Here is a 12,254-nt window from a genome sequence, read left to right as displayed (position 1 = left end):
TTGTAGCCGTGCCATGGAGTGAAGGTCCCCTTCCTGCCACTGGCGGCCCCGTGCCCCGGCGGGCGGAGGCCGGTCTTTGTAGAACCCTGTAGCTGTCCCTGCTTAGCCCCGATGGTGCAACCCGGCCAGGGGTGTCCGGAGATGCGTGGAAATCCAGATTTCTGGCTGCTGAGCCTTGCGCCTCAGCTGGGAGAAAGCCCTAGACAGGGGCCAAGGTGTGCCTGTCACACCTCCTCAGTGAGTTTGGGAAGGCAGGAGCCCCCCCCCCCCCCAAGCCATGCACAGCCAGCCAGCAAGCGCCTGCAGGATGTGGGGCCCCGAGAAGGCCCAGGCACTCCTTCGGGTCCCGCTCCCTTGCTGCCAGCTCTGTCCACATCGCCAGGTAAGTCACCTCCCTCCGGGGTAGATGGAGGAGTTGGCGTTGGGACCCCGGAGGCCATGGGAGGCGGCACAGCCCCGGGCCTCCTGGTTTGGCTGGGCCCGTGGCTGTGGGGTCCGGGGCTTCTCGGGAACGTTCTTCCTGCTGCCACTCTGCCGACTGTCCTTCCACCTCTGTCCAGCCTGCCCATGGGAGGCTGCGCGGCTGCCAGCTCTGTCGGAAAGTGGCCCCACCTCTTCTCCTCTGGCGCTCTGAGGCAGGCAGGACACCCGGCCCAGTTCTCCCTGCCCCACCAGGGTTTGTGCCCGGGAAGAAGATAGGCCTGGGGCTCCCAACCCTGCCCTGGGGCTGGGCCTGGCTCTGCTGTTTACTCTCGCTCACACTGGGCCTGTAAGTGTTGTTAGAAACCCCGGGAGCCCCAGGCAGCCATGGCGCCCACGCTTGACCCTCTGGCCTGCTGGCCTGCTGCTGCCGTGCCTGGACAAGCTCTCCTGTGACGCTCCCCCCCACCCTCCCTCCCTCCCTTTCTCTCTCCCTCCCTCCCTCTCCCCCCTCCCTTTCTCCCTTCCTCCCTCTCTTTCTCTCCCCCCTCCCTCCCTCTCCCTCCCTCCCTCCCTCTCCCCCTCCCTCCGTCCCTCCCTCCCTTTCTCTCTCACTCTCACTCTCACTCTCTCTCTGACTCTCACTCTCACTCTTTCACTGCTTGGTCCAAAACCGTCTCTCTCTCCGCAAGTCTCAGTGTTTTGTGTTTTAGTTCATAGGTGTGTTTCATTTTGACTTTTTTTTTAATAGTTAACATTTAAGTTCTTTTTATTTCATTCTCTAGGTTTTAAAGTTTTTTCTAAGTTTTTAATTTTTTTTGTTGTTTTCTGTTTTGTTTTTGTTTTTATGTGCTGTGTTTTCAGTGTATTAACCAAACAGTTGTGGCTACTCATGGTGAGGCAAGACAGCTGAGAGCTTGGGCTCTTTGCATTTGGAGGTCACTGCTCCACGTTGATGTTTAGGAGGTTGGCAGGTTTGCCTGTAGGTAAGTGGTGGTCCTGTAGGGTGACAGCCAGGGGCCCTGGGGGAGGCAGGGCTGGACATGAAATCCCCACCGTGGCCACGCGCGCCACAGCCTGTGGGGAGAGGCGGTCCAGTAGCCCGACCCCCTGCTGTCCTGCACTGGGTTTATATTCAAGCCCTGTGAGAGGCAGCCGCGGGCCACACGGCCGCAGGCACAGCGCCGTGGGAGCGTGTGAGAGCTGGCAGGACGGCGCTCACCCACCTCTGTTGCTGGCGGTGCGGAGAGGGGGTTTCTCTCCTCTCAGATGGCCGAGAGCGGTGAGCCCTTCCAGGCGAGTGGAGCTGGGTGCGAGCGTAAGGGCTCTTGCCCTGCCCTGCTGGCACCTGCTTGTGGGCCGTCTTGGGCACTGCAGCGTGTGGGGCAGCACCCGGCCCCACCCGCTCTGCGGTGGTGACCAGACTGCACGTGGCCCTGGCGCCCCGGTTAGGAACCACTGTTGCAGATGCTGTAGGGAAGCTCGGCAGATGGGTGTCCTCAGGACAGGCGGCGGCGTCCAGTGCCGAGTCCCTTGCTCTGTGCCTGGCAGTGAACCTGGCCTCTGACTCTGGAAGCCGTGTCCGCTGTCCCCATCCGAGGCCCCGGCATCCACACGGCTGCAGAAGCACGGCCAGACACCCCTCTCGCCAGCCCCTCCCCTAGTGCAGCATGAGAAAGTTCCCCAAACGTGGGCTCTGGGAGGCCAGCTGCCTAGAGTGCACCTGCTGGGCCTCCCGCGGCAGGGAGGCAGGGCTGGGGGCTGCCTGCTGCCCGCCAGCTGCTCAGGGCCTCTCAGGGGCTGAAGATATTAGCAGGGTGGTGTGTCAGGCCCGTCTGTCTGGAGCTTGTCTAATAATCGTTAGGAAAGACACTAGGAAAAATGTGCGTCTCATGTCTGGTGCTGTTCAGACAGAATGTGCCCCTCCCAAACAAGGCGTCCAGGGTGAGCAGCGGATGGCAGTGCTCAGGCGTCCTGGTCTCCGTCCAGAGTACCTGGGAAAGCAGTTTCGGTGCCTTTGAGTTGCATCCGTGTCCACACAGTCTGACTTCATCCAGGGCTCGGCAGGAGCAGTGCCGTGCCATGATCTATCTGACTCAGTCTTGGTCTCCTCAGCCTCCCCACCCCCCCCACGTAGAGCCCTCCCGCCCCATCCCCACTCCCCCCCCCCCCCGGCCGTGACCTGTGTCTGAATGACCACCAGCTGCTCCGGTGCCCCCCGCCCTGTCCTCTACACAGCACCTCACCTGTCGCGTGCGGCCTCGTTGGGCTGTGCTGGGAGGGACAAGCTGGTTCCTGGAGCAGGAGGCAGCAGCCAATGAGTGAGACAGAGCAGGCTGAGCCCGGCGGGTCGGCGGAGGGAGCTCCTGGCCCTACAGACTGGGTGCAGAGCGGCAGAGAGGTGGAGCCATGGGCCCTGGTGTGCACCCAAGCAGCCGCGGGCGCTGGGAACCCAGTGACACGCCTCCCTCCTCCCTGTGTTTGGCCCTAGTGTCCTCAGGATGAGATGTCCGAGTCCGGCCAGTCCTCAGCAGCTGCCACGCCCAGCACCACCGGCACCAAGTCCAACACTCCCACATCTTCCGTGCCCTCGGCTGCGGTCACGCCCCTCACCGAGAGCATGCAGCCCCTTGGTGGGGACTATGGCGGCGGCACCAAGAATAGCGCACGGTCCCGGGAGAAGCGCAACAGCCGCAACATGGAGGTGCAGGTCACACAGGAGATGCGAAACGTCAGCATCGGTATGGGCGCGGCGCGCGCAGTGAGGCCACACCCACGCCCGAGGCCACACCCACACCATATGGCCCCACCCCGCCCCCGTGTGGTGAGGCCACGCCCATGTTCCACCTATGTTGTGAGGCCATGTGCCCCCCACCTTGTATGGTGAGGCCACACCCACACTCTGCCTGTGTGTGAGGGCCCTCCCCACCCCATATGATGAGGCCACGCCCACATTCCCTCTGTGTGGTGAGGCCACGCTCCCGCTCTCCGTGTGTGTGTGTGTGTGTGTGTGTGGCCACACCTACCGGCTCCCCATGTGGTGGGATCACACCTACACTCTGCCTGTGTATCAGGCCCCTACACACACCCCATGTGATGAGGCCATGCCCACATTCCCGCTGTGTGTGGTGAGGCCGCACCTCTACTCTGTGTGCACTCGCGTGCGCATGTATGTGTGTATGTGTGGGACCACACCCACGCCCTGCCTGTGTGTGAGGCCCCCACACACATACCCCATGTGATGAGGCCATGCCCACATTCCCGCTGTATGTGGTGAGGCCACGCCTCTACTCTCTTCGTGTATGTGGGGGGGCCACACTTACCCCCTCCCCATGTGGTGGGACCACACCCACACCCTGCCTGTGTGTGAAGGGCCCCCATTCCCCCTCCCTGTGTGGTGGGGCCACACCCACACCCTGTATGTGTGTTGAGGCCACGCCCATGCTCCACCTGTGTTGCAAGGCCATGTGCCCCTTCCCCAGGCATAGTGAGGCCATGCACCCGTGGTGGCCCACGCCCCCCATTTGTGGTGAGGCCATGCCCCCACACACTCCCTCTCTGAGTGGTGAGGCTGACCACCCCCCACCCTGCCTCCCATATGTGTGGGGTACCATGTTCCCTCCTTGTGTCCTGAAGCCACGCCCCACGCTCCTTCTCTGTGTGTGGTGAGGCCACGCCCCCACTCCCCCTCTGTGGTGAGGCCATGCCCCCCACCGTGTGGGCCGGCCTCAGTGGCTCCCAAACTCCTGCTGTGTGTCCTCCCCTCCTTACAGACACAGTCATATAGGGTTAGGATCCATCTGAGTGACCTCACCTACTTACCCCATTAAAGACCCCAGCAGGGCGTCAGCAGGCAGATTTGGGCCACAGCTCAGTGTAGCCCGGTAGCAGCTCCTGACTACAGAAAGACCAGGATGCTTGGCTTGGGCAGACGTGGCCCTGAGCAGGCGGCAGCTTAGCCCACTGCCGCTGACCCTGCGCGCACTGACCCCGCGGCCCCTTCCCACAGCTCTTACGGTGGCCAGCAGAGGTTACTGTTGGGTGGGGAGCCTAGCACAGGTTCAGAGGCCGAGGTGAGTGATGGGGGTTCCTGTGCCCTCCCCTAGGCATGGGCAGCAGTGACGAGTGGTCTGACGTCCAGGACATTATCGACTCCACTCCGGAGCTAGACATGTGTCCTGAGACCCGCCTGGACCGCACGGGAAACAGGTACTTGCTCTGCAGGGGTCTCGGGGTGCTCAGTGTCCTGCGTCAGGGCCTCCGGTGAAGGCACCGCTTCCCACGCACGCCTGGGGCAGGAGGTGCTGGGTGGGCCTGGGCCTGCCTCCGCTGACCACCCCCCCCCCCCGGCTGTGTGTCCCAACAGTCCCACCCAGGGCATCGTCAATAAAGCTTTTGGCATCAACACCGACTCCCTGTACCACGAGCTGTCAACGGCGGGGTCGGAGGTCATCGGGGACGTGGACGAAGGGGCTGACCTCCTAGGTAAACATGAGCGCTCCCCTCTTCTGCTGGGTGGGGCTGTCCTGCTTGTTTTTACTTGTGATGCAGGGGAGTCCTGTGTGCACCTCGGGCCAGGAACTTCATTTTTTATGATTTTATGAGACAGATTTCACAGACCTGGGCAGTCTATAACTCCAGGGTTTTAGTGCGCTGCGGGCTCAGGGTGCCGAGCCTGGTGCTAGCCATGGAGCCCTGCTCTGGGGAAGAGCTCCTGGGTCTCAGGGCTGCCGTGTGGGCACCCCTCCCCAGCAGCCCTGGCCGGGGCACTGCTGGGGAGGGGGCCGTTGCCGAGTGTGGCTTCCCTATGTCCCTCTGTCTGCTCTTCAGGGGGCAGCCCCTGGGCCCAGGGCAGCTGTCCCAGTGGCCAGCGGGGCCAGTCCTACTTCTAGAACTTGGGCATCACCGTGGGTATGCTGCCGTCTCTGCCCGAGGCCAGGCTGTTTCCTTGCCGCTGACGGGCGCTGTGCTCTTTGGCCATCACGGCCAGGCCAGCCTTCCAGCTGCAGAACCCGAGGCCTGCTGGCCAGCAGAGGAAGGGGACACACCCTCACTCTCGTAGCTCTCACCCACCCCTCTTGTTTGTGTGAGGCATCGCTTGTGAGCTGGGCAAGGTGACCTCCAGGGAGCAGAACTGGCGGTGCTGCTTAGGACCAGCACTGCTGCCTGCCTGGGATGGGAGGGGGGTCGTTTCCGCAGGCTCCAGCTGGGAGGACCCCAAGAGGGGCACTGGTGTGTGTGCATGTGTACACGTGTGTGCATTGTACATATGAACACATGCATATGCATGTGTGGGTGTGCATGTGTGTTCTCATGGTGGCAGAGGTACAGGTAACCTACAACCTCCCGCCTCAACCACTTCCCACTGCCAGAGATTTTCAGTTGTGTGCCCGATGGCAAGCACTCAGCACACTCCCTTCGGACCAGGAGGGCACAAGGACGCCGCTTGGGCCGTTGGTATTTTTATTGGAGCTTTTCCTCTTTTTGCTTTTTTTTAAAGATTTATTTTGAGAGGCAGAGTTACAGAGGTAGGGGGAGACAGAGATCTTCCATGCATTGGTTCACTGCCCAGATGGCTGCACAGCAGTGCTGGACCAGACCGAAGCCAGGAGCCAGACGCTTCCTCTGGGCCTGCATTTGGGTGCAGGGGCTCCTCCCGCTGCTTTCCCAGGCCACAGCAGGGAGCTGGATGGGAAGTGGAGCAGCCGGGACTCAAACCGGCGCCTGTTTTGGGTGCTGACATTGCAGGTGGTGACTTTTCACACTATGCCACAATGCCGGCTCCTGGACTTCTTCTTTTATATATTGTAAAAACATGGTAAACTTGTAAAAATTGTTATTATTCAGGAAAGCTCTGAGCAGGGGCCGTCCCTTGCACTGCTGCTGTTAGTGCAGATCTAGCCTGTCTGCTCAGTCGCTGCGTGCCGTAGCAGCATTCAGGTGACACCGGGAACACCGGCAGGAGAGACCAGGGGCGCCTCCTGCCCTGTTGGGTTAAGGCCCTGACTCAGCCCTCACGCTGTGTGCTGTGGGCGGGTCAGCTGACTTCCTGCGTCTCATTGCTGCCATTAGGAACATGGACACCACTGGCATCTGCTGCCCAGACCTCTGACGGTTGCTTTAGGGTGAACTCCTCAAAGTCAAGGCTGCAGTCTCCTGAGGCCCCTCCTACCCATGGCCGTTCCCACAGCTGCCCTCCAGCCAGGCCAGTCCAGGAGGGTGGGACACAGGCCCTCAGCCTAGCGGTCAGGCCACCCGCGTCCCCTGTCGGAGCACCTGGGCTTGAGTCCAGCCTGCTCCTGACTCCAGCCTCCTGCTCATGGGCACTCTGGGAGCCAGCAGGTGGTGGCCCAAGTGTTTGGTCCCTGCCACCCACATGGGAGACCAGGATTGAGTTCCCGGCTCCTGGGTTTGGCCTGGCCAAGCCCTGGCCATTGAGCACATTTGGGGGTGAATGGGCAAGCTCTCTCTGTCTATCTCTCAAATCATGTTTGTAAAAAACTGAAGGTATCATGTCATGGTGAAGTTGCACGGCTCTGAGCAGGTTGCAAGACCGTGAACAGTGTAGGAGCCACATCTCAGCAGGGTGTGGAAGCAGCTGCCCTCCCGGCTCGTCAGCAGGGCTGGGCCGTGGGTCAGGGCAGCTTACCCCGTGGCACCCTGAGGACACCGTGTTCACTAAGCAGTCTCTCGCCCGGCCTCTCCCAGCCCTGTCTCGACGCGCCTGTTCTGGAGGTTTCAGAACGTCTGTCTGGCTTCTTGCGGTTAGCAGGTCGTGGCTCCATCACCGTCGCAGCACGTGCCATGTTCCATCTCTGGGCCTCAATAATAACCCACTGTGTGGAGGTTTACGTGGCTTTGGTTTTTGAAATGTTTTAACATTTACTTGAAAGGCAGTGAGACAGAGGTATTCCATCTGCTGGTTCACTCCCGCCACAATAGCCACGGCTGAACCAGGCTGTAGCCAGGAGCCAGGAACTCCATCCGGGTCATCCATATGGGTGGCAGGAACCCAAATACTTGGGCCATCACGGCTGCCTTTCCAGGCACATTAGCGGGGAGCCAGGATGTTAGCTGGCACCCATGTGAGATGTGGGTGTCGCTGCCGCGAGGCCCGCCCCACACATTCTGTTTTCTTTGTCCTCTGGGGTGGACACTTCCGCAAGCCGTCTCCGCTGCTGTCCTGGTTCAGGTCCCTCACACCACGGACAGCGCTCCTTGTCTCGGCTCCTCTGCCGTTGTGAGCACAGGCCCCCCAGGAGGCACACACTGTCCCACACAGCCTGTGGCAGGGCTCACCGGGAAGCGGCGGGGAGGAAACGCGTGCCAGTGACCGGGCGCACGGAGTGTGCACCGCTGTGCTCGCCACGCGCAGACACCAGGTGTGCAGCGGGCCTCACTTGCACCGTCCCGTGAGCACTTGGGAGACCCCTCCCTCCTCACAAACGAGGAGACGCAAGCCCAGGGAAGGACATGGCCTGTGCAGGATCAGACACGTCTGTGAAGAGTGGACTGTCCACAGGCGGCTCGGCCCAGCTCCCCGTGTGCACCAGCAAAGGCACCCACAGACTGCAACACCGTGAGTGGATTCTGAAAGAGCGGTGTGCAGGCTGCCGTCACAGTGCCACCCTGTGCCGTGGAGCAGCGGGGGGAGGCGGGTGGCTCGGGGTGGTGATGGACCAGTGACAGGTCTCGGCAGAGGCCCGGCTCCGTATGGGAATTCACTGTGTCCTGTCCACACCTCCTGCAGCAGCTGCTGGGCCTAGCAGGACACCTGGCCCCACAGTGTGGTACTGCGCCTGCTGTTACGCCTAGCAGAACTGACGTCTGAGTGTGGAAAAGCTCTGACCACAAAACACACAGCGGGCCGGCGCTGTGGATAGTTAACCTCTGCTATGGCACCAGCATCCCTTGTGGGTGCCAGTTCGAGTTCCAGCTGTTCCTCTTCCGATCCATTTCTCTGTTTATGGGAAAACAGTGGAAGATGCCCAAGTGCCTGGAGCCCTGCACCCGCGTGGGAGAGCCAGTGGAACTCCTGGCTCCCGGCTTCAGATCGCCCAGCTCTGGCTGTCGGAGCCTTCTGGGGGATGAACCAGCAGATGGAAGACCCCTCTCTGTGTGTGTCTCCCTCTGACTCTGCCTTTCAAATAAACAAACAGATCCTGAGGTGTTTACTGGAGGACCTCCTCGTCTGGGCCCCACGTGAGGCCGGTGTGTAAAGGCAGGCTTTCCTGTCCACGGGCACAGGATGGGCGGAGCTCGGGTTTGGCACTTGGCAGACTTGGGCATCTTCACAGACTCTGCTGCTTGACCATCTCTAATCCCATAATGCACAGTGCGCAGGAAGTTTGGGATTTGGGGGTCTGGGGTGCACATCATCCAGTCCCACAGGAAATGGGCGGAGGTAAGGGCAGGCTCCCAGAAGACACCTTGAGACAGCCAGGGCGCCGGCGAGCTCCGGGAGCAAGCGGGAAGAGGGCTAAGACTGGCGTGGGGCAGGCCTGGGAGCTGGGGGGGGGGGGGGACCTGGGGAAGGCACCCTTGGAGCCAGCGGTACAGGGCCAGGCTGCTGCCGGAGGGGCCGTGGGGGTGGGCGGGCCCCCCAGGCAGCGCAGTCTTCCTGTTCAGGTGGAGACGGGGGCACGAGCTGTTGAAGGGTGCTTGGGCATTTTAACTTGTGTCCCAGCTGTGCACTTCATCGCCTGAGTTCAGTGGCAGGAGCAGAACTGTCACCAAGCCCCCGTCCTCTGCTTCACCGCCCCCGTGCAGCGCGGGGCCCCCAGCCCGGCCCCTTCCCCCTCTTCCTTGTCCTGTCCCTCCATCCCACCAGGGTCCTTGCTCCCCTTAATCTCCCAGTCCTTCAGCCGCCGTCACGCCCTGCCTGTGACACCTGGGCTGACCAGGCTCCCGTGTGAGCTCAGCTTGCTCGAACTGGTGGGACTTCTTGGAGGCTGGACCCCCTAAGAACTCCCCCACCCCCACCCACAACACACCTGCACTGCTCCCCAGGGTCTGCAGGGGTCAGCCATCCTGAGGGGGGCAGCAGGTGCAGGTGGGACTAGGCTCAGTTCTCAGCAGCTGTCCCAGGTGTCTTGGGGCTTAGGGATGCCCCCTCCTGGCCTGGCTCTTTGGGGCTTCTTTGTTTTGCTGGTTCTAGTCACCAACTGACTTTGTCCCTTCCTTTCCCCATCTCTGCTTCGCTGGACACGGCCCAGGGGAGTTCTCAGGTGTGTATCTCCTGTCTGTCTCTGTGTCCCCCCGCCCCCACTGGGAGTGCAGGTGGAGCTAGGTGGCACAGGACAGGCCCTGCTGCTGTGCACACTGCCCCCACCCAACTCCTCCTCCTTGGCTGCCTGGCCCCCGGAGCACCTGTCCCCACCCGACTCCTCCTCCTTGGCTGTCTGGCCCCGGGAGCCCCTGCCCCCACCCGACTCCTCCTCCTCGGCTGCCTGGCCCCAGGAGCACCTGCCCCCACCTGACTCCTCCTTGGCTGTCTGGCCCCGGGAGCCCCTGCCCCCACCCGACTCCTCCTCCTTGGCTGTCTGGCCCCGGGAGCCCCTACCCCCACCCGACTCCTCCTTGGCTGTCTGGCCCCGGGAGCGCCTGGCTTTGCTCACAGCCGCCTCCCTTGTGTGCTGCTTTTGCTCCAGCAGCCCCTGGCCATCCCTGGTGTCTGACAGGGCCCCTGAGGGCCATTTCTGGGAGTTCTTCGGAGCTGCCAGGCACAGACAAGCTCAAGTTCACAGCCTGGGAGCAGCCCGGGGTCCTGTGAGCCTGGCTGTGTGTGTCCCAGGAGGAGCCCCTGCCTGCTTGCTTGCTAGCAGAGGCTCTGTGGCCCCTCCCTGCCCCCCCCCCCGCAAGGAGCAGCTGGCTCTGCCGGCTGCCCCTCCCTGCCCCCCCGCAAGGAGCAGCTGGCTCCGCCGGCCGCCCCTCCCGGCCCCTTCCCAGCGAGCAGCAGCCTCCACGCCCCAGCCGCTGTGCGCCCGCCAGGCCTTAATGCGCTTCTTTTCTCTCCCCTCTCTCCCTCCCGCCCCGTTGCCCATCTCCTGTGGGACTGGGACGCTATAGTGCGCGATGATTTTTTTGGTAAGGCCAAGGCCCTGTTTCGGTGTCTCTTCTGGCTTCCCCTCGCTACCCGACACCTTCTCATGCCTCAGGAGCCCTGTTCTGCATGGTGGGGCGGGGTGGGGTCTGCGGGGGTACAGGCTCTGTGCTCCCTCCAGGAAGGCCCGGCCCTGTGGGCCCACCTTTGACCCCGAGGATCAGCCAGTGTCGCCACGCGGTGCTGATCCTCGCATCAGGATCCCGAGCCCCATCACGGGGAGGCCAGGGAGGTCAGGAGGGAGAGGGCAGGGGGACCCACGCTGTGTCCTGGCCGATCGGAAAGGCCAGGCCTCTGCTCCTCAGGCGTCCGTGCCACTGGGGCCTGGGTGACGCGCCCTGGGGAACCACACAGAGGCCGTCTGTCCACCCACGGGAGGCACGGGAGCTCTGCCCTCCTGGCCCCACCGCCACAGTCAGGCCCTGCCTGGGACCTCCCTCCCGCGGGATGTGCCGTGTGCTTGGTCTGGTGCTGGCCGCCCCATCCCCTCATTGCAGCTTGGCCCGGAGAGCACAGCTGGGACGTCATGGTGGGCAGGACTGGGGCGGCCGCCCAGAGCCCAGCCCTGCCGGTCTGTGACGGGAGCCCTGTTGGGTGCTCGGACATGGGCTGGGCTGCAGCCCCGCGGGGCCTCATGCCCTCGCCTCGCCCTCAGGGCGCAGTCCCTGAGCCTGTGCTGCTCTGAGGTGGGCCTGGTGACTTCGGGGATGAAACCTCTGCGCCTTTTGTTTCAGGAATGGGCAAGGAAGTGGGCAATCTGCTGCTGGAGAACTCACAGCTTCTGGAAACCAAGTGAGCCCACCCCCACCCCACCCCACCCCACCCGGGCCACACGGGCAGGCCAGGCCAGAGCCCCTCCCCGGGAGAGACCTCAGCCCCGGAGCGCGGACCGACCCCGCCGTGCCCGCCTCACAGCGCACCTTTCTGCCTTTTCCAAGAAACGCCCTGAACGTGGTGAAGAACGACCTCATTGCCAAGGTCGACCAGCTGTCGGGCGAGCAGGAGGTGCTGAAGGGCGAGCTGGAGGCCGCCAAGCAGGCCAAAGCCAAGCTGGAGACGCGCGTGAAGGAGCTGGAGGAGGAGCTCAAGAGGTGGCCCGCCCCCGCTGCCCTGGCGCCAGACCCTGCCTGAACCCACCGCCAGGCCGCCTCCTGTGCCTGCTCTGGGGGGCACAGAGGAGCCGCCCCTCCCTCAGCCCCAGACTGGAGCAGCTGGGGAGGATGTCCAGGCTCCAGGGCACGTGGGAGGCCGAGGGATGTGGCCATCTGTCCCCAGGAAAGTGGCCACTGCACGTCCTTGTCGGGAGTGCCCTGAGCTCTGTGCAGAGGCCCAGACAAAGCCACTGGGCCAGCCACTGTCCTGGGCTCGGGCATTCCCGAGACCCCGTGGGGCGCTCACTGTGGCCTGTTTCTGTCCTCCTGCAGGGTGAAGTCAGAGGCCATTACTGCCCGCCGTGAGCCCAAAGAGGAGGTGGAGGATGTAAGCAGCTATCTCTGTGCGGAATTGGTACTGCTCCTCTCCACTCTTCCTGGGGGCAGGGTGGGGGCGTGGGGGGCGTGGCTGCTCCTCTCCACTCTTCCTGGGGGCGGGGCAGGGGCGTGGGGGCGGGGCTGCTCCTCTCCACTCTTACTGGGGGCGGGGTGGGGGCGTGGGGGGTGTGGCTGCTCCTCTCCACTCTTCCTGGGGGCGGGGCTGGTGTGTCCCATGACCCAGGGCATGGGGTGGGAGGGCG

At 63.1% G+C, this 12,254-nt stretch overlaps 1 protein-coding gene across 20 annotated transcripts in view; it reads left to right on the top strand.

Annotated features, from left to right (window-relative positions):
• MAPK8IP3 (mitogen-activated protein kinase 8 interacting protein 3) overlaps nt 1-12,254 on the top strand; it is a 42,748-nt gene that overhangs the window by 23,267 nt on the left and 7,227 nt on the right. For 9 of the 20 annotated variants that reach the window (XM_051830282.3, XM_051830286.3, XM_051830275.3 and 6 more), the window contains 8 exons: nt 2,912-3,161; nt 4,527-4,629; nt 4,787-4,905; nt 9,636-9,647; nt 10,489-10,506; nt 11,257-11,314; nt 11,461-11,613; nt 11,947-12,028. In XM_051830282.3, the coding sequence (XP_051686242.1) occupies nt 2,912-3,161; nt 4,527-4,629; nt 4,787-4,905; nt 9,636-9,647; nt 10,489-10,506; nt 11,257-11,314; nt 11,461-11,613; nt 11,947-12,028 (795 nt within the window). Of the gene's footprint in view, nt 1-3; nt 383-1,284; nt 1,407-2,911; nt 3,162-4,526; nt 4,630-4,786; nt 4,906-9,635; nt 9,648-10,488; nt 10,507-11,256; nt 11,315-11,460; nt 11,614-11,946; nt 12,029-12,254 lie in introns of those variants that run through there. The other 11 variants (XM_051830278.3, XM_051830287.3, XM_051830272.3 and 8 more) reach the window with 7 other exon arrangements.

Source organism: Oryctolagus cuniculus, chromosome 19 (assembly GCF_051225735.1).
Source record: "Oryctolagus cuniculus isolate XC-2025 breed Fujian yellow rabbit chromosome 19, ASM5122573v1, whole genome shotgun sequence".
In the NCBI taxonomy this organism is placed as follows: Eukaryota; Metazoa; Chordata; class Mammalia; order Lagomorpha; family Leporidae; genus Oryctolagus; species Oryctolagus cuniculus.
The sequence above is the reverse complement of the archived record's forward strand: the minus strand, read 5'-3'. Positions and strand labels throughout refer to the sequence as shown.